Source organism: Catharus ustulatus, chromosome 21, assembly GCF_009819885.2.
Source record: "Catharus ustulatus isolate bCatUst1 chromosome 21, bCatUst1.pri.v2, whole genome shotgun sequence".
Classification (NCBI taxonomy): Eukaryota; Metazoa; Chordata; class Aves; order Passeriformes; family Turdidae; genus Catharus; species Catharus ustulatus.
Genome location: NC_046241.1, coordinates 5,091,044 through 5,111,194, shown reverse-complemented (window position 1 = coordinate 5,111,194; position 20,151 = coordinate 5,091,044). Strand labels below are relative to the sequence as shown.

The 20,151-nt window shown below is 47.5% G+C and overlaps 1 protein-coding gene across 2 annotated transcripts in view; it reads right to left on the bottom strand.

Moving 5' to 3' along the window:
- COL27A1 (collagen type XXVII alpha 1 chain) overlaps positions 1–20,151 on the bottom strand; it is a 141,394-nt gene that overhangs the window by 85,985 nt on the left and 35,258 nt on the right. For both annotated transcript variants that reach the window (XM_033077501.2, XM_033077502.1), the window contains 7 exons: positions 17,992–18,045; positions 16,084–16,137; positions 9,969–10,013; positions 9,085–9,138; positions 6,715–6,759; positions 4,413–4,466; positions 3,212–3,256 (listed from right to left, as the gene is read on the bottom strand). In XM_033077501.2, the coding sequence (XP_032933392.1) occupies positions 3,212–3,256; positions 4,413–4,466; positions 6,715–6,759; positions 9,085–9,138; positions 9,969–10,013; positions 16,084–16,137; positions 17,992–18,045 (351 nt within the window). The remainder of the gene's footprint in view (positions 1–3,211; positions 3,257–4,412; positions 4,467–6,714; positions 6,760–9,084; positions 9,139–9,968; positions 10,014–16,083; positions 16,138–17,991; positions 18,046–20,151) is intronic.

Below are 20,151 nucleotides of genomic sequence, written 5' to 3'. Positions count from 1 at the left end.
AGCACAGAGATGGGCAAGGAAGCAGAAATTCCTGCTTGTGGTGTTAATGGCTTGCTTGTGCTGCTGTTACCAAATCCTTCCAGCCCTGGGGATGGTCCTGTGCTGTTCTGTGGACCCTTTGGGCCAGAGCTTTTCTTTCACGAGGTGTTTGCATGGTATGACACAGTGAGGCTCTGAGCATGGCACCAGCAGCACCACCAGGTTCTTAGAAAAATGAAAGGAAACCTCAGTTGTGTTTAACTGACTTGTGAATAGACCTCAGATGAACCTCAAAATTATGAAGTATGTCTTTGAATTAAATTTCTCCTCCTCCTTTTCTATATATTTTAACAGAATACTACTAACAAAACAGATTGTAAGCAAAAAGTCATAGACATAAATAGCACAGCTGGTGCAGTTCTAACACTCTATGTGAAAAACAGAGATATAAGCACACATCAAAACCAAAGATGAACCAAAAAAGAGCTCAAAGCTCTTGGGATATATTTTCTGAAATTTTGCCTTTAAGTCTTTTTCTCTAGCAGAGATTAAGAACATCTGAAAATATTCCACTCTATTTGAAGTTTAATACAATCTGTAGTGCAGGCACTTCTGATTGTGGCTAGCCATCTCCCTCAGCATAAGAACAGCTTGGTGTTCCTCGAGCTAGCTCTATCTCCTACTCTTACCATGAGTCATTTCCTACAGTGGCAGCACAGCCCCTTCCTAAAGATGAACCAGGACTGACACATTGCCTCTGCATGGCAAGACACGCTCTCAACAGCTTCTCTCACTCCTTCTCCCAGCACCCCTGATGGGGTCTTGTTTTTATATTTTTTTTCCCCCCAGCTGCTCAACTGAACACCATCAAAACACCATAAAAAGTAATTTTTTTTCAGCCACTGCACTGGCAAGACCAAAGGTTTAAGCAAGCAGCTGCATCAGCTCCAGCCCCCAGCCCACCTCTAAAACAGGCAGATCCAGACACACACAGACTCCTGTTATTTTGGCCTCCTTCGTGCACTGCACTCTGCCCCCAGAGCTGCCCCAGCCCTCTCCTTTCCTCTCCATATGCTGGGATGCACTGGTGTCCTGCATCACTGGTGTGGGGCAGGGAGAGCAGAGAGGGAGGTGGAGCCAGCTGTTTCCACGACAGACTCACCATGTCCCTCACAGCTCTGCAAAACCTAACTTCCCTGGAAGGATTTCAAGACCTGACTCATGTCCAGTTCCTCTATTTTAATCATTCCCTCTTACATCATTCTCAGAGGCCCACGGTGTCACATGCAACCTCCCCCAGCCCCCCACTGATCCACTGCCAGCTCTCATCCCAAACAAAGCTGGGTACAGAAATATGTGTGATACCAGCTCCCTTCTTGCCCTCCAGAGCATTCTGAAGGCAGCTAAGAAGGGCTTCCAAGAGCTCCCCCCTGCAATGACAGCACACAGATAGCAGAGGAGCTGCAGCCACACCAGCATATCTAAGGGTGCAGGGATGGGAGAGACCAGAGAAATCCCAGAAGGCTCACAAAAACCCCAAAGCAGCTGGGAGGCAGCACTGGCCAGGAGATAAATGTTGGGAAGAGAATCAGGTCAGCTGGTTCCTGCTTTCCCTTTCTCCCAGAGATTTCCTGAATAACTGTGGATGTCACTTAATCTTTCTGTTCACGCTTGGAAGTTCAAATCGTCAGCACCAGTCCATTCAAGATTTCCTATTAAACTTGATATCATAAAACAGGGATGGAGCCAAAACTCTCTGAAGGAGCCAAGCAGAACAAAGGTGCTCACGCATAGCCATTTAATCCCTTCCCTAGAACCCAGCCTAAATGCCTCCACGGCTGAGAGATTCCCTGCTGATCTCAGGGGAGCCCCTTGCTTGGAGCACTGACCGCCAGACCGAAACCCTTGCCTGGAAGATTACAAATCCTGGCCAAGCAAGAGCTGGAAGGCTCTGAGCCTGCAGCATGCTCTGTGCAGGGAGAGCAGAGAGCAGAGCCCCTGCACCTAACGACAGCTGCTGTGTTTGTTTTGCCCTGGCCAGTGAGTCATGGTTACACCACGGGCTCTGCACTTATTCATCACAGCGGTTCTGGTGCAACCAGCAGCTTGCTAAAGATCTGGTAGAGATTTCCAGTACCCCTCCAAAAAGTCTGTTTGACAATTCTTCATCTCAGGCAAAGGACAGGCAGGGTGGACTGCACTGCTGAGGTGCCTGCATGGCTTTTGCAGAGGGAATACCAGCGAGGTGGGAGTGGGACTCCTGGCTGGGCGTGCTCCAGGACAGGGGGCATGGGGAAAGCACTGGAATTTTCCGTGTGGGTGAGTGGACATTTTGCAAGAAGCCTGTGAGTGCAATGATGTCCAGAGGTCAGAGGAAACTCAGGCTAACATGAAGGACAAGGTGCAAAGGCAATGAGACACAACAGAGCTCCAACATGCCTAAGCTCTCTACTGATTCCAGAGCAAAAAGCTTTATCCAGATTCCTAAAGGAGGCATACAGAACTGCTTGGAAGAAGGTTAATGGGGTAAAGTCTTTCCTTTCTGTCCTTGCCCTCTTTCCTCTGCTCATTTCAGTAATTTTCCCACTTGCTCTTGCTTTTTGCTGCAGTCAGCATAGCCCCTCTTATTTTTCTACACAGCTCTCACAGTTGTCTTCAGCCCTACTTGCAAACACTCTTCTCCTGGCTGAGTTCTCACATTTACCTGGTCTCCTTGCTCCTCAAACACATCTTCCCCAATCTGTTACACCACCAAGGAGATTAAACGGTTTCTATACAGAAACACACTTGCATTACACAAACCAGGATGGGACAAGGGTTGGAGAGTGACACAGCAAGAAGAGGATAACGTGATGGAACTGGTGGGAGCAGAAAGCAGGAGGTGGAACAGAGCCAGTACAGACACCTGGGACACTGCAATCATGGCTGGGAATTAAAAAGCACATCTAGGGAAGAGATTGGCCAGAGGCAGCACAGGAGGGAAGATGTAAAAGAAAATCTGAGAAGTGTAAGATCCAAGAGAGCATGGGAAAAGAGCACTAATGCCTGTGAATTGAGCAGAGCATGGAAGAAAGGAAGAGAGCAGTATCTCTCTCTTTAGTTTTCTTCCTGTTTGAGAAGCCAGACATGGAAAAGTTTGTTTGATGATAAGAAGGGACCCAGCCAAAAGCAAAATGTCTTGTTTCCAGTTTCATTCAACAAGGTCTGCATAATAGACGAGGAAAAACTTTACCGGCCTACCCATCTTGCCCCTCTTCCCAGGAACTCCAGGGATCCCCTGCAAGGAAAAAACACAGAGAGAGGAAAAAAAAAAAAAAAAAGTTCTGGTTGAGAAATCAAACAGCCAACAATACAAAGCAAAATGAGAAGAGAAAGGAGAATGCAAAACAGGCTAATGACTGTGGCATTGTTTGGGAATCAAAATGTCAGCTACTTGCAGTCGGCTGGGAGAGCAGAAGACAATTAACCTTCGCCCATTAACGACGGCTCCCGAGGCCACGCGCAGGCAGCATCCCCAGGCTGGGCTGTGCTTAGCAGGAGCAGTCATTAAGCTACTGGTCTGGAACCGAGCGAGGGCCACCGCCGAGGCACTCGCTGCAGAGCTGTGTTTGTGTTTCTTATTTAGTTATACAAGCATTAAATCAGCCAGAGCAGGGCAGGCCCCTCCCAGGCAGGCACACTCCCACATGGGCCTGGGCCTCGCTGCTTCCCTGAGCATTTGAGGGAGGGAAGGCTGGAGCCATGCTCATCTTCCAGTCACCTTTCTAGGAGCTCTTGTACTGGGGAGAAAGGGTCCTTGGGTGGGATGAGATCGGGCAGGTGGGAGGATGTGGGATGGAGAGTGGAAAAGCAAGAGATGACCTGCAAAGCCCTGGAAACTTGGGCTGGGGGAAGGCATGATGAAAAGGATGGGAGAAAGGGAGGACACAGCACAGCTGCCCACTCACAGTCCATGCTTCACTGCCCTACTCAATGCAATTGGAAATAAAGCCATTTTCAGATGGCCCACCATTGTCCCTTCCAGGAGCCAGGCTCTTCCCAAACATCTCCAGTCAGACTCACAAAATGCTGAGACAGGGAGGTGATTCCTGTGGAGCAGGGAATCTCCATGTGCATTCTCCTCATCCTGCCCCACCTCTCTAAGATGAAGTGGTAAGGGGAGAGGGAAGGCAGGTTTTTAAGTGAAGGAGAACATCGAAAACTCCTCTGTAGTCAACAGCAAGGCCTGAAGCCTGAGTTCTCCTCAGCTGAAGATCAGCATTACACAGGGACACAGGTCTTCACTCAAGGGTAGGAAGAGACTAAGGAAGGGGTAGTTAAGCATTAGGCATGCTTGCCTCCTTCCTCAGGAACTAAGGACAGAGGAGGTTACATCAGGCTCTGAAGAACTGCATTCAGCCAACAAACCAAGGTTTTCTTCACAAAATACTCACTCGTTCTCCATCAGCCCCTGGTAGCCCAAATAATCCTGGGAGACCAATATACCCCTAAAGAAAAGAGGAAACCAGCAGTTAAATAAGGTTCCCAATTAGCATCCAGTCAGTGTTTCCTGAAGGGCAGAGCAAGCTCCAGCGGTGATCAGTGGCAGCCGTGATGAAATAAACCTTGAGGCAAGTGTATATGCCCATGGACTGCATGGTGCTGGCTTCCACGATGTAGTCCAAGGGCACATACCCTCACACCAGGGATCAGGAGGACTCCAGGCAGGAAGAGGACAGCCAGAAGAATCCTTACCTGGGCTGGCTCTAAGCAGACCTGAGGGAAATGGAGCTTGGTTTGAGGTTAGCAAAGGTGATCCACAGACCTACACCTGCTTTCATCTCTTTCTTTGCCTTTGACACTCATTTCCAGCTGTGCTGTCGTATCCAGCCCTTCCTCTTTGTCTTCTGTCACCTGGTGGTCACACACTGAGGAAAATCCCCCCTTTTCCTGGCACCAGGGCTGCCACTACCCTGCAGTCAGTCCTGGCTCTGCCCAAAGCCTGTCCCTGCACCACCAACACCTGGTGACATCAAACCTTCATCGCCCCAAGCACTGAAGGCCCTGCATGGGCTGGCAGAGGCTGAACCTATATTCCAGGCTCGGGGCATTGATGTGAGGCTCATCTTGCACACCCACACTATAGGGAAACCACCTTTGTACCAACACATTGCACATAGAACCCACTCAGACTTTGTCAGAAACATTGTGTTTCCAGGTTTCTCTATGGCCTTGGGGTCCTGCTGAGACAAGACAAGCTGCATAAAACGCAGTGTTTGCCTTCCCTTGTCACAATGGCAGCCTTGTGTTTAATCCCTTTGCTCAGCAGCCTGGACAAAGTTACCTTGTGTGCTGGGCCCCTGCAAAGCCCTGCCTGGTGCCAAACATGCTGAATCCAGAGGAAGTGAATTTCAGCAGGGAGCCCCCTCTGTGGCACCTCACTGTTACAGGAGCCAAGTGCTAACACTGCTTTTCTCTCATCTTTCTTTCTCCATCATTGCTAAATCTCTATCTGCCAACCCCACCGAGCTTTTTCACCAGTCCATCTCTCCCTGTGGGTTGTGTTTCCTTTAGGGACAACACCTAGCTGGGAAATAATGCTACATTAAAATGATCCCGTCTGCCTTTGCCTCCTGAATCCTAAAAGAAACTATATAACTCCCAAACTTCTCCTGGAGAAGGAAAAAGTAGAGGTGGAGGGTGAAGAAGAGTCCAGAGCTGGCTCCCTTAAACCACAAAATTTTACCATAGCACCCAACTCTGATTGACTGTGGTTGAACTGAGAATCCTTGGGTATTTATAAATATTTCAGTCCTCACCACTCAGGGGTGCAAAATTAATAACTTCCAAATCCTACATTCTGCACATCTACCACCCAATAATTACACGAGGTCCTGGTTAGAGCAGGGAAAGACATGCCCCAGGGAAAACTTAAGCCCTTACTGAAGTGGGGTGAGCAAGCTGTGCCCTCAGATTTTCCTCTCTCCTGCAGGAACTGAACGTGCCCTCTCCCTTCCCAGCTCAGGAATACTGCTAGCTACAGGGTCAGCATTTGTTTATTCCTTGCAGTTTTCCTAGTGATGAAAGCCAGCTGCTAGAATTTACTGCATATAGAGAAAGTATCACATGTTAGAGAAATGGGGATTTATTGGCTTAGAATCGCATTGTGAATTTATAATTGCAGGAAAAGAACAAAATGTGATTAACAAGAGCCTTAAGTAGTAATAAAAAAAGAATCCTTTGCAGTGAGAATAAAACCCCAGCAATTATTTTTGGTGAGCAAAACCAGACAGGACGGAGATATTGTTTGTATTTGCACATGGCTTCAAGATGCTGGTTTGCTGTTGTGCATAATGATATAAATCACTCCCAAAGCAGGCCTGTACCCAAATGAGCCCATGTTCAGCATGGTCAAAGACCACTGAACCACACTGATTGAAACTAAAGAGGCCTTTGGGACATGGGGCTTGCAGGCTTTGATAGGAATTTGTAAGCCATTCCTTCCTCTCCTGCAATGTGAGCTCTGAAGGGTCTGACTCGATCATCAGCACTATTGGGGAACTTTGATCATGGTACATTCCGTGTTTCATTTAAAAAACTTAACAGTGCTTCAATAAACAAGTGGTGCACAGTTCAAATCCCCCAAACCCAACACATTAAAGCAACTGGCTTCAGAATTGCAGAATCAAGCCTAAAGTTTCTTGAGAAGCCTTTTATAAAAACAAGCAGAGAAAAGGCAAATGAAAGGTTGCTTACCCGAGTGCCTTTTGGGCCAGATTCCCCTATGGGGCCAGGTAAACCCTAGAACAGAAGGGAAAAAACAAAGACAAATGTGGACAAGCTTTAACTCCAAATAATGAGTGGTGCCAACCCCCCAAGCACCATCCCTGCATGGTTCTGCTTTAAGGTTTTGCTTTAAGCATCCAAGGAGTTTCAACAACGGGGAAAAAAAATTCAAAATGATACAAATAACAGATCTGCCATTGTTGGGGAGCTGGGATTGGGCAGAACCTGAGACTGCTGCACACAGTGAGGCTTCCCTGGGGCTGAAGCAGAGATTTCTGATGATAAAGACCACAAGGGCTGGTGCAGTGGGGTGCCCAGAGGTTGTGTTACACTTGGGATGTGAGGCACAGTGATGATCTGTGCCCAACAGCTCTCCATTCATCTTCCTGCCTAAGCAAACACAGGCATAGCAAATGTATTCCAGTACCTGCTTAGGGAACACTGATGCAATGAGAAATTTCTACAGCCCAGAAAATCACTTAGCAATGCAGGTACTGTGATATCTCTAACCCTTTGCAGCACCAGCTATGGAAATAATTGAAAATTCATTCGCTGTTCTAATTCTGTGCCTGATGCTGCTCACTCAAAATACTGCCAAAAAGAAAAGCGCAAAAATGCAAAATAAATTTTCGTGTTTATTGCCTTCTAGCAAGTTTCCAGATCAATTTTTTTTCTTGTTCCAAATTTTGATGAGATTTTCTGAGGAAATAAAAAAAAAGAGGCCTAAGTCCATATTTTCTTCAGCTGGCAGCTCTGCAGGCTCAGTCTGGGATGCAAAAGTTGGGTTGTGCTCTTTCCTAGCTCCTGCATCATTGCCAAAGATTTCAGGCATCAGGGTGAAGTTACAATCCTGCCTGTGATGCACAAACCAAACCCCAGCCAAGCACTCTCTCCATGGCTGCAGAGCCAGCACAGCTGACAGGAGTAACAAGTAGTAAAATCTCAGTAAAGTAAACAGCTCTGATGCAGGATACACACAACATTCAGATAGCCTGAAAAAAGCTGCCTTAAAAAAATAAAAAAGTCACTTTCCTGACCCAAACCACGTTTTTAAGAAGGCAGATCTGTTCTTTGAATGTCAAGGCACAGATTTCATCCTGCTTATCTGATGGGCTGAATTGCTGAACAGCATTCATTAACCTTGTATGTCCAAAATCTCTTGGACCTCTTCTTATTAGTCATCTAACACACATTCACACCTTGGAGACTCTTTGGCATGCTCAGCTCTGAGAGCCTTTCAGAGTATGAATGGAGCATTTAGTCAGGTGCATAAAGCTCCCATCCAGCTCTGCCATCTGCACTCTCCAGTGTGCTAAGCAAGGTATCAGTTGAATTTTCAATTTAAAATGGGTCATGCATTATTGACAGTCTGAGGCAGAGAGATGCAGAGCTGTTCTGCAGGTCTAGCTCACATTTAATCCAATAACCTACACACCTGCATAAAAAATTCACATCCAAACTCATGATAAGTCTGAAAGACTCAGGACAGAGCATTTGGGATCTTTGACATCTGCCTGGTCTCTTGTCTTACAGATAAATGTGGCAGAATCCCACATTAAATGTGTCTATTTTTGAAAATCCTGATAAACTCACTTCACCACAAAATGTTATAGGGCTGGGTGTTCTTTCCTCCAAGAGATCCCATTTTTTAGGGTCTTACAAATTCTCCTCTTTCCTTTGCACTACTCAGCATCTTACTTCAGTAGGACAACAAAGTGTCCAGTCTTGATCCATTACACAATGCTCCTCAATTCCTAAAGCTGTCTTTGTGTAATTTTTTTCAGCATGAGAACAATGGCTTGATTGTCTTTTATCATCTTTCTTGCAGCTGCAAGTATGATTTATATACATATATTTACAGTTCATGCATAACACTGTGTGTGTACACATAGGTTTATGCCAGTGCATTTTACTAGTGAGAATTCATCTGAATCTCCTCCTCCAATAATAAATACACCTTTTTCCATCCCAGGTTTCCAACTTGTCCAACATTAGATGCAAAATATGCCCAGAAAAGAAGGGTTAGCAGCTTGCATGTGTCTTTCTCTGCTCTGCTGTTCTGCTTTTGCCCTGTCATTATACTGAATAAAAATCTGTCATAATTTGCTGTAGAAATCCAGATTTTATCTGCCATGGGCACAAAATAATTTCTAACACCATTTCAGAGTTGAAAGACTGTGCTATTGCTACAACATCTTGAGAAGGAAAGAAGGAAAATGCTCAGAGATCAAATATATCAACATTTTCTAGAGAACTGCACTGTCCTTAGTGGGGCATGTCTTTAACTACCTGCACACCCAAATCCCTACTCTGTGCACAGCACGATGAGATTTACTGCACCTGCCTGCCAGGATAACCTTTGGCACCTGGACTTCCAGCTGGTCCTCGTTCACCCTTTGGAGAGAAAAAAAGAAAAGGCACACAAAGTCAGGAGAATGTCCCACTTGGGAAGTGTTTTTAGCTGAATCGTTGTGGAATGGATTAACCTGATATACATTTATGGAGAGGAAAACAATCTTAAGGGTAGATAATGAAGTTAATTAACAAGAGGGGGAAACACAGGGAAGCCAAGCCAAGTCAACAAAATCCATGCACTGAGCAAGTGCTGCTGTTTCTCCTCCCCTCATTTGGGGGAAAGCAGCAGAGAATCTGGAACAAGGACACTCAGAGAAGGTGTAAGGCTGCATCTATATCTGGCATATGGAACCGTTTTGCTGGTGGGAAAGCACTGCCAAAATTCTTCAAAACTAAATGGATTCATGTATAATATCCTTTAACATCATTGCTAACAGGGCCTGCTATTCATTGCCTTTTTTTTCTTTTTTTACTGCATTGCAAACATCAAACTTAAGTAAATAGAGAGGGGGGAGAAAAGGGGAGGGGAGGAATGGGCTGTGGGAAGGGAATCACATATACTCAACACAGTGTGGTTAGTAAAGTCCAGGTGAAATTAATGTAAAAAGACAAATAAAGGGGGGAGGATGGTGAGCTGGCTTTTCTTCCCCCAAGTAAACAGTGTGGCTGAGCAGTAAAAATTAGAAATTAAATTTAGAAGCTCCAAGGCAGTCTCCTCCCACCAGGCCATCGAGGCTGGGTCTGTATGTGCTCAGGTCCTGGTGTGAGCTGCCCTGGGAGGAGGAGGCTGCACCAGAGCCAAACCAGCATCACAGCCAGCAAATCCATCCCTCCTCAGAGCTCCCCTGCTGGGAACTGGGAAAACTCACCTGGTCTCCAGGGTGACCTGGTGGTCCAGGGTAGCCTTTATATCCCTGTCAAAAGAGGATGGGAGAGATGAATACCAAGAAACAAAAATACAGTGAAATAATCTGGGTTTAGTTTCTATTTCTCTTTGCAAGTGGGATTAAAGTTCTGAGGAGAAGCAGGATTTTAGGCAGCCTTACACAATCATGAAACTTTTATCAAGCTGCTTTGTGCTTGCACTCCCAAACCTGCTGCTGTGCCCTGCTCTGGTCTGGGGTGCTACAGACTCCAGAAGGAATTACTCTATGAACACATTTGGAGTGGTCTCCATGCTCAGATCTATTTGTAATCCACACTTTGAGCAAGGCTGCCCTTAATCCTCAGGAAACCACAGAGCCACAGAATGAAATGTTGGCTTTGGGCACACTGGGGACTAAAGCAGCGTGAGCCACTTGTGTGTCAGAGCTCTTTTGCTTTGGAGTTTGCAATGCCACTGGAAACACAAAACAACCATTTATTGTCACAGGAAATGTCAATTTTTCTACTTTGAACTTGTCCAGTTTCCAGCTTTTCTAATCTAATTATTACAAGATCCAGAGTCCTTCATAATGAATCTACTAAAAATGGTGAGCAAGCTGGCTCTCAACCTGCTCTTTCTGCTGAATTAATTAGAATGAGTTTCTTAATCCACCTTGCTTACTGGCAAGTGTTTCAGGCTTCAAATCATTCTCACAGGTCTTTCATAATCCTGCTTCAGTTTGTCAGTATTTCATTTTTTGGGGGATGCAGACACTGGAGCAGGACAAGGGCAGCCTGTTTGCCTGCAGACTGAGCACTGTGTGTCTTTTAAGGGAGTTTGCTTTCTCCTAGATTTACCTAGAGCTCCCTTCAAACAGAGTGAATTTTGTATGTGATGGACATCTCAGATTTTTTTCCCTCTTCTTTACTATCTTGCTTCAGCTGTTTAAAACAAACTTCCATCAAGAGAAGCAGATAGAGATTAAACCCAGTTACAAAGATCACTCTTTAGCTGGGCTAGCAGCAAGAGTAAAAAAAAATAAAAGAGCAGAAAATTTAACTTGAAACAAATGGGAGAGAAAAACAACCCATGGAACAATCCTTGCACAAATACTAGAGAAATAACAAATTGCCTTCGATGGTGGGTTACAACTAGTTGTAACTCAGTCCCTGCTGCTCCCCCTGCCCTGGCTGGGGCTCCAGCACCCCTCATCTGTCTGTGAGCCCCACAGGGACTGTCCCTGCCCTGGAAGCCATCCCCAGCCACAGGGCTGAGCACTTGGCCTTTGGCTCCACTCACCACTCGAACCCAGGACTGTTTCTGCTCCCAGGTCCACACCTCTGCTTAACAGCTTTTTTATTCTTCCCACGGGCTATTCCAGACCTGCAGCCTGAGCCTTTGCTGGCAGGGTGTGCAATGCTCCCAGCCATCCTGGCCACTACCCTCTCCCCTTTGCACTCCTCCTGCCTTGTTATTTCAGACAGTCTGGCCTGGAATGATGTTGATTCCCTTCTCACCAGTTCTCTCCTGCTTGGCTTTGCTGATATTCCATGGCTCTGGACAGAGCTGCACCTCCTGACAAGGCTGACCTGAAAGATTCTGGTTAGAACTGCCTCCAGGCTCCTTTGTGCAGATGCTGTGAGAGCATTTCAGTCACAGACTCCTCACTGGAAGTGCCTCAGCAGCTCCTGGAGCAGGACCAGCACCACACAGGATTATCTGCCCCATGAAAGCCTCTCCTGCTCATCCTCTCCCTGGCTCCTTGGCAGAGGCTCAGCAGAAAGGAGGGATGCTGCTCCACCCTGCTTGGGTGTCTGGCCTGAAGGTGAGAGCTGCCAACAGAAACACCCCTGGGTTCAGCACCCCCAGTCATTCCCTGGAATTTAGATTTCCTTGGGGTTTTCACCTGGGACCTCTGCCCAGTTCTTCCAGTCTGGAGCAGGAGCTACCTTGTTTCCAGACAACTGGAGCACCAAGCTTATTTTTCCACTGATAAGAAATACATGTCTGGCTTGGCTGCTCTGAGCCATTCTGCTCCAGCTGGGTTTCTGCAGGATGGGTGTTTGAGCCTGCAATGTCCACCCAGAGTAGGTGTTGCATGATGGTCCCTTGAGATGCTCAAAGCATGTCCTGAACTAAGTTCTGCACCAATTTTGTAGAAGTAAGTGAATGACACTTAGGTTGAATATGTAGACACTCTGCTACTGTTATGTTCTATTAAATATCCTCCTCACTACATCTTCTGGGCTCTGGAGAGTTTCAAACACGTATTTCTTCACAATATACCCCAGTTATTTCTGCCTCAGGTGAATTATAGTGAGGGAAAACCAGAAAAGCTTGTGTATGTTAAAGCTGGCTGCAGTGTGAAAGTATTTACCTGCTAAAATCCTCTTCAAATAGCACTAAAATGACAGGGCAGAGGGTATGAAAACAACTGCATTTGCTCTTTTATCTGAACGCTTCCTGACGATTACAGGGCACTCCACACAAAGGGCTGTGATTTAGAAAGGAAATTGCACTCCAGTGAAGGATTTACCCATCTGTGATGATATTTATAATCCACTCTCTCCTAGCTAAAGGGATCATGCTGCACTTTGGTAGGAAATGTGAAGAATAAAGGGGCCAGGGAATGAGACTTGCATACAGGATGTTTTGAAGCACTGATCCCTTCCCAGCTGTGTCTTTGCTCTCTGACTCTAATGAAGCTTTGCCTCTCTCACTGCTGCTGCTTTCTCCTCTGGAGCAATGATGCTGCTCTGCTGAGATCGATCTCCAAGGCAGCTCTGCAGCCCCAAACCAGAAGCCAAAGCCCACAGACACCTCACAGACACCAGAGGGAACATCCAAGTCCTGCCACACTTCCTGGCCTGCAAAAGCATCATTTGCTCTGTGTGGAGAGATGAGAAATACACCTGCTGCTTCTAGAGCAGTTCCATGTACAGTAATTTCACGAATACAAGCCGCACCAATTTGACCAAAATTTTGGTGGAAACCCGGAAGTGCGGCTAATATTCCGGGGCGGCTAATCTATTAACAAAATTCTAAAAGCTGCCAACACGGAAGTGAGAGCCCGCGGCAGCCCCAAGCCAAGCTGGAGCCCGGCCGGCCCCGGCAGAGGTGGGAAAGCCTGGCAGAGGCGGGGCCAGCAGTGTGGGGGGCGGGCGGCAGAGCCTGAGCCAGCAGGGCGGGGCAGGGAGGGCGGCAGAGCCTGAGCCAGCATGGCGGGGGAGCCCGGGAGAACTGGGGCTAGCAGTGCAGGGGAGCATGGCAGAAGCAGGAAGGCCGGCGGGTGGGGCTGCCTGGCAGCGGGGGAAGCCCAGCAGAATCGGGGCCAGCAGCGTGGGGGAGCCCGGCGGTGCGGGGGCCTGCAGTGCCGGCCAGGGCGAGGAAACGCGGCGGCGGTGCAGACGGGAGGGGGCGGCCGGCGAGCCTGGTGGCGGCGGCGGCAGCCCTGCCGGCGGGGCGAGCGAAAGCGGCGCTCGGCGAGCCAAAGCGCCGCTCGCGAAAGCGCCGCTCGGCGAGCCAAAGCGCCGCTCGCGAAAGCGCCGCTCGGCGAGCGAAAGCGCCGCTCGCGAAAGCGCCGCTCGGCGAGCCAAAGCGCCACTCGTGAAAGCGCCGCTCGGCGAGCCAAAGCGCCGCTCGCGAAAGCGCCGCTCGCGAAAGCGGGGCGGGGCGGGCGCGGCGCGGGGCGAGCGAAAGCGGCAGCGGGGCGAGCGAAAGCGGCAGCGGGGCGGGCGGCGAGCCTGGCGGCGGCAGCCCTGCCAGCCGGGCGAGCGAACGCGGCAGCGGGGCGGTGCTGACGGGAGAGGGGGGCCAGCGAGCCCGGCGGCGGCGGCAGCACCAGCCGGCCAGCCCCGCCGAGCCGTGGCGCTGAGCTGGGCCACCCGGCCCCGTCGGCAACCATGAGCGGGCCGAGCCTTCCTGGCCCCGCCCCGAGCCAGTAAAGCCCGCTATGCCGCGATCCTGTTACTAATTGGCCAATTTGTGAAAGCTGCGCACGGATTCTCGCGACGAACGAAAGTGCGGCTAATATTCGGGGTGCGGCTTATCTATTGACAAAGACAGCAACATTGTCGAGGCACCGGGGGTGCGGCTTATAATCCGTGCGGCTTGTATTCGTGAAACTACTGTACTCACAGATGTGTGGAGCTAGAACAGCTTTGGGGGTGCTCTGAGATCAGCCTGTCCAGTCCTACAAGTCCAATCCTACAAACCCAATCCAAGTCTGTCAGCATTCCCAAGGCAGGCCCTGAGGAGTGAGGCACACTATCCAAAACCACACGCTGCTGCTTGTAGCTCCAGCTCACACTGCTCAGACAGTGGTTTAATTTAGTGGGGAAAGCATTTTGTTTCTTCTGGTGAAATGTTTAGCCTATTTGAAGTTTTCTTCATGGTGTTCTCTGATCAAAGCCCTGAGAGCCCTTTTTGCAGAGCCTCCATGGAGTGAAAGGAGGGATGGCCATCACCAAGGCATTGCTGTTTTCCAGTAGCCAAGACATGTTGCCCACCTTCAGCCAAGCACCAGTGTACTTTAGCACTGGGGGAATGCCAGCAGGGAACCCAGATTAAAAAAAGAAAAAAAATTTTTTTTCCAAACATTTCTCCAACAGCTGTAATTTTTTTCTTAATGCAAGATGCTAATAAAAGCCAGGTTACACCAAACCCACTGCCAGACTAGTGCTACTGGGAGGTGTTTTTAAACTGCACCAAAGGAAAAATTTCAACATCCAACTTGCTCATTACTTGAAGAAACAGAAGCATACCTCTGCATTTACCCTGTCCTGTGGGAGTTATGATCAGATGTGAAGGCCATGTGCTGGACTTGGGATTGTTTGTTCAATCTCCTATTCCTTCTCTGCTTTTTCCACTATGAGTGCTTGTATTCCTGACATTGCATTTTGCTGATTGCAACCACAAGGTTTTGTTTTATGAGCTGTTATACCATGAAAATGGTATTCTTTGCACCCTATTAGTTAGAACTTGTTTGTGACAGCAAAAGATCCATAATTAATCACTCAATTGCTCCTACTCCACACAGCACCCCAAGCGTGACCAGCCTTGGAATAGAAAAATAAACTCAGCCCCTCCTCTTGGCAATTTGGTTCCATATAAAGCATACAACAAATAATCATGGAGAGGGAGGGTTCCTTTCAGCCTCCTCCACACCTTCTTTCTCTCCTTGGAGTCTTAAAACATACCCAAGGAGGTGTTTGTGTGCAGCTAATTGACCTGAGGAACAGAGTATGCTCAATGGCCCATTGACTGATGAAGTGATTGAAACAAGATGCTAATTTTAACTGTTCAGTTTAGCTGTGGCAATATTGGCTTGCTGGGACGGGAAGTCATGGCCACTGAGCCCCACTCAAACAGCTCCCTGCAACAGGTCTAGCTTCCAGAAAAAGGAACCAACCTACCAATACAGCCTGGAGCTGGAAGCTCAGCTGAAATGTCCTTGATATATGGAAGGTCTCAGCTCTAGGTATGGAAGGCTGAGGTGTTGCTGTGCAGGCTTGAATGCTTGGATAGAGACACACACCCTGCTGCCTCAGGAAAGCAGGGATGGATCTTGTGTTCTATCCTTACAAACCCTTGTCTAGGCATAAATGTGCTGTTTGTGATGTTAATGGTGTTGAAGCATCAATATGGAAGCAAATAAAGTAAAACCTGACCAGTGCTGACAGTCTCCAAGCAAAATAAAGAGGGAAGGCACACAGACACATTTTTGAAATGTGCTTTACCAGGATAGACAGTCGTGGTTTCCTTGGAATGCTAGTACTGTTCTGAATCCATCCTTTGAGTACTGCTGTTGGTTGCAAATCCCTTTAGACAATGCACTGGCTGCACCAGGCCTAAACTGAGTTTGCTGAGGAACACCCAGTGTCAGGGTGCAGAGGGATGCAGAATACAAAGAAGGAACTGAATTCTGTATTCAGAATTTCATTTCATACTCTCACATAGTCTTTAGGCAGTTGCTTCAGCCTATCTCCCTAGGTTATACACCTGCTAAATGGGCACAAGGCTCTTTGGGGGGATTTTAATTACATCTTTCAGGCAGACTTAAAGAAGAAAATTTAAAAATAAAATTACTGATTTAATTCACTGGAAAAGAACACTCTTACCTTTCTACCAGGTGGTCCAGGGAGCCCAGTTAAACCAGGTAAGCCCACGTCTCCCTGTAGGAAGCAAGCAAGTTCAATTAGTTTTCAGCAACATTTTCCCTATGCCTACTGCAGTTACCACAATTATTTTACTGACACCAGCCCCCAGCTATTGATATTTCTGGTTCCAATCACAACTCTTCAAAACCTGACTGGATAAGAAGAGTAGATTTAAACAACATCTCTATTAACTGGCTCATATAAATAATAACCCCAGTTAATTAATGGCAGCTGCTGCTGGAGTCCAGCTTTTTGCAAGCAGAATGAATGCGCTTTTTTTCCCCTCAATGATCTCATTCAGTCACATGCTTCATTCGCCTTTCAATAGGCATTGAAATCGCCAAGGCAAGGAAATTTTAGATTTTAAATGCAATAAGAACAACAGGTACCTCCTGCCAAATCCTGTGATTTGCTCTTGCACTCTGCTACTGCCCTGGCTTGGCCCACAGCTCCCGTTCGGGGGTGCTGGTGGTGTAATTATTTAACCTGCCCCTCTGACATGGATTGAACCTTTGCAGGCTGCTGGTGGGAGGGTTTGTTCAGTGGCCTGTACTTGTGAAAAGGGATTGCATCACATCCCAGCTGGCAAACCCAAACCATCACAGAACGGATGAGCGCATTGCTGTGAGACCTCTCCAACACCCAACCCGGCTGGCTGAGCCCACTTGGCCTCCTCTGATCAGGAGCAGCAAACCCTGGAGTGCCTTCTTACTGAAATTCAACACATTTCCAGTATCTAGCTTGAAAATTAGGCATCACTCCAAACTCCTGCTGGAAACTCCTTATTCCTATTGCTGCTATCAGGAATGAAGCCTTGTTAACACAAGCTCAAGGTGATCTGGAATTCTCTCTTTTTTTCACCAGCATTGTCTTAAAGCAAATAGCTCCAGACCCTGCAGGTGGATGATTTCCAGGTGATGCCACTCCAACACAGTGTACCACAAATTTCAAAAGACATCTCATGGTGTTAAGTTAAAAGCATCATTTCAGACTTAGCTTTCTGAATGGTTTCTAGCATCACCTTCCATCCTGCAGTTGTCTGGTCTCACTGTGCTTTATGGAGGCATCTGGTGTCCAATGAAGGGCCCCAGCTCCTTATGGCTGGTGCTTTCTATGAGCTGTGCATTTATAGCAAGGCTTATGGTGAGAGGAAGAGAGCCAGGCTGCTGCCCTGGACACGAGCTACCAAGGATTGTGCAGGCATCACTGAAAGAGCTAACTGAGGTAGATGATGTGGAGCCTACTGTCCATTTCCAGAATTCTGTGAAGACTTGTTACCTCATGGGAGTTGTAACTTATTGAAAAGAATTAGCAGAACTCTGATCCTCAAAAACTGCTAAACCCAGAAAGCAGCTTTCCTTCCCAACTGGGTACTTTGTGTTGGTTTGAGCAGCCCTTGGTGGAAACCCCTCAGCAAGGTCCATGTCTTAGAAGTCTCCACCAAGAAACCTCGACCCTGATGGGGCTGCAGCACAGGGCAAACCCCCGTTCCTCAGCTCCTCAGCAAGAACATCCTTTCCTTGGCCTCCAAGGTTTTCGTTCCTTGCACTGGGGTTGCCTCTTGCTGCAGTTGCATGCCCAGAGCGTGGCTGTACCTCAGATGTGCTGCTTGAAACACTTGGCTGAAGTAGGGGCAGCAGGGACCTCAGCTGGGCTGCAGATTGTGGATAAATTGGATAAACACTCAGACTACACCTCAGTGCACGATGATCACTGAGAGCTTCCTCTCTTTAGTCCTGAATCCAAGATCTAAGCCTTATTTCCCAGTCTAAGTCCACCTGAGCAGCTGGGATGCTTGTGGCTGCAGTACAGAGCCCCTGTGTGTGTGCACAGCTCTAAAAGCCCACCATGGCCTCGGGGACATCTCACCTTCTGCCCACTGCGAGCTTTTCCAGGTGACAGCCCAGGATCTCCTTTCTGACCCTGAAAAGAAAAACTTACATTAGTGACATAATCCAAGGGTCCAGCCCACAGACGTGGTTTTGCTTCCACCAAGCCTCCAAATTAGAAAAACACTTTGTTTTATCCCAGTCTTCCCTGACATCCCAAATGTATTAAAGTGGCCTGGAATAGATGTTTTGCTGGGGGTGAATTTGGTGAGTGATTGCTGCTGCTAAAGAGTTGAGTTTTAAATAGTAGTTGACAGTATTCAATTGGCTAAAGAAAGGATAACTGGAAGAAAGCAATGTCAGGGCTTTTGATACTTATTAGACCAGACAGCTGCAATTCCTTCCTTGTCTACAGCTACCATCACAAAAATAATTACCAAGCCTATTACTGGGGCTGAACCATCCTTCTCAACAACTCACTGGATGCTGTTGCTTTTTTAACTGTGAGGAACAGATGAGGCTGCAGAGAAAGTTGTACTAATTAGACACCCCCAACAGGCAGAGCAATTGTGAGGCTCCCAGGCTGGCAGAAAGCGACACTTGACCTTAAGTGGCAGTATTCCTTATTTTCCTCCTTAACAACCGTGATGAGGGAAATTACAGTTGGAGGCTGTGATCTTCTGACAAACACAGGCTGGAATCTCAGCAGCTTTTGATCATCTAATTCCAGCAGATTCCTTTGGAAATCCCACTTTAAATTCTCAAGAGGTGGAAAGGAAATGTGAGCACTGAACAGGGGGAGAGATGCAAGTAGGAAAATCTAGAAGAGATTGAAGTGTGCCAGGTTCTTTGGGTAGGGCAGAGGCAAAGCTTAGCACACATCTCTTCTGGAACAGCCCAGATGGGTATCCCAGGATCAGGCACTATTTAACACCCCATGAATCATAAACAAGCCACAACCTCTGTGTGCCACATCAGCACAGGACAGCTGGGAGGGTTAACTGATGGCTGTCAAGGGAAGTGCTTGGAGGGAGGGGAGACCCAGGAAGGAGCAGCACTGGTTATGAACTGGCATTTCTCAGCCAGCTGAGCTGCTTTTCCACACAGCCTCACTGTGAGTACATTCCACATGTACTTCCCACCTTGCACAGAGTGTAATCCCCCCCTTCTCCTTCTCCAGCATCCACCACAAGCTGTGAGACTCAGGAGTGAGACTGCTTGGCTCTGGACTGTAGGGAGCACTGCTGATTCAAGGCAGATGTATCTGCACAAATTCTGAATGAAGGCTGCCGGCTTTCCAAACAGCAAATGAAGTCATGCAGATAATCTTGCTTTGCATGCAGCTGTTATCAGGGCAATTCTCCCACTCCTTGGGCTTCAGAACAGTCAGTGGGTGCTGCCACTGCTGGGAACAGATTAGAGCAGCCCTTGAGATCACTGGGTGTTCATTTCTACTCTGCAAAATTAATTTACTGCAGCAGGTAGACACCCACCACTTTCCCTAAATCTTCCCATGTGCTCCAATGACTTTGAGACATGGAAAAGAACTTTTGTTTTCCCCTGGGAAGCTGCAGGTCACTCTAGCCAAGTGTCTGCTTTGCACTGGTTCTGTGTGCAGCACTGCACACAGGTGGAGAGCCCAGCCAGGAGCAGGATCACATATCCCCAGGATCCATCAGCAGTGGGACCAGCTGGATGTGAGGGCTGAAATTGTGGATTAATTGCTTGAGTCTCCTTACACAGCAGTGACAACAGGGGAATTAACCTAAGTCTCGTCCATCACCAAGCCACAGCACCTTTCCCACAAAGCTTCTCTCCCATCCTAACTTACTGAGAACAATTTTTCCTCCTGTAAAGGAAGAAATTGTTTTCTTCAGGTTTTTTTTTTTTGTTTTTGTTTTGTTTTGTTTTGTTTTGTTTTGGTTTTTTTTCTACCTGGGAGAAGTCTAGAGCTGTGCAATTTAAACATCTCAGTTTTGCAGTCCCATTAATACTATTTTAAAGTGAGCCAAACTGATGAGCTACCTTGGAGAGAAAAAGCAATCACTAAACTGAAAACTCAGTATTTTTCAAGTGCTTTAAGAAGAGATTTTTTCCAGAGCAGCAAATCCTAATACCTGATGCCAAAAGCCTCCAGGTGAGAGATGCAAACCCAACTCTTGTAATGGCTTTTGGAAATACACCTTGTCTGACCATCTTC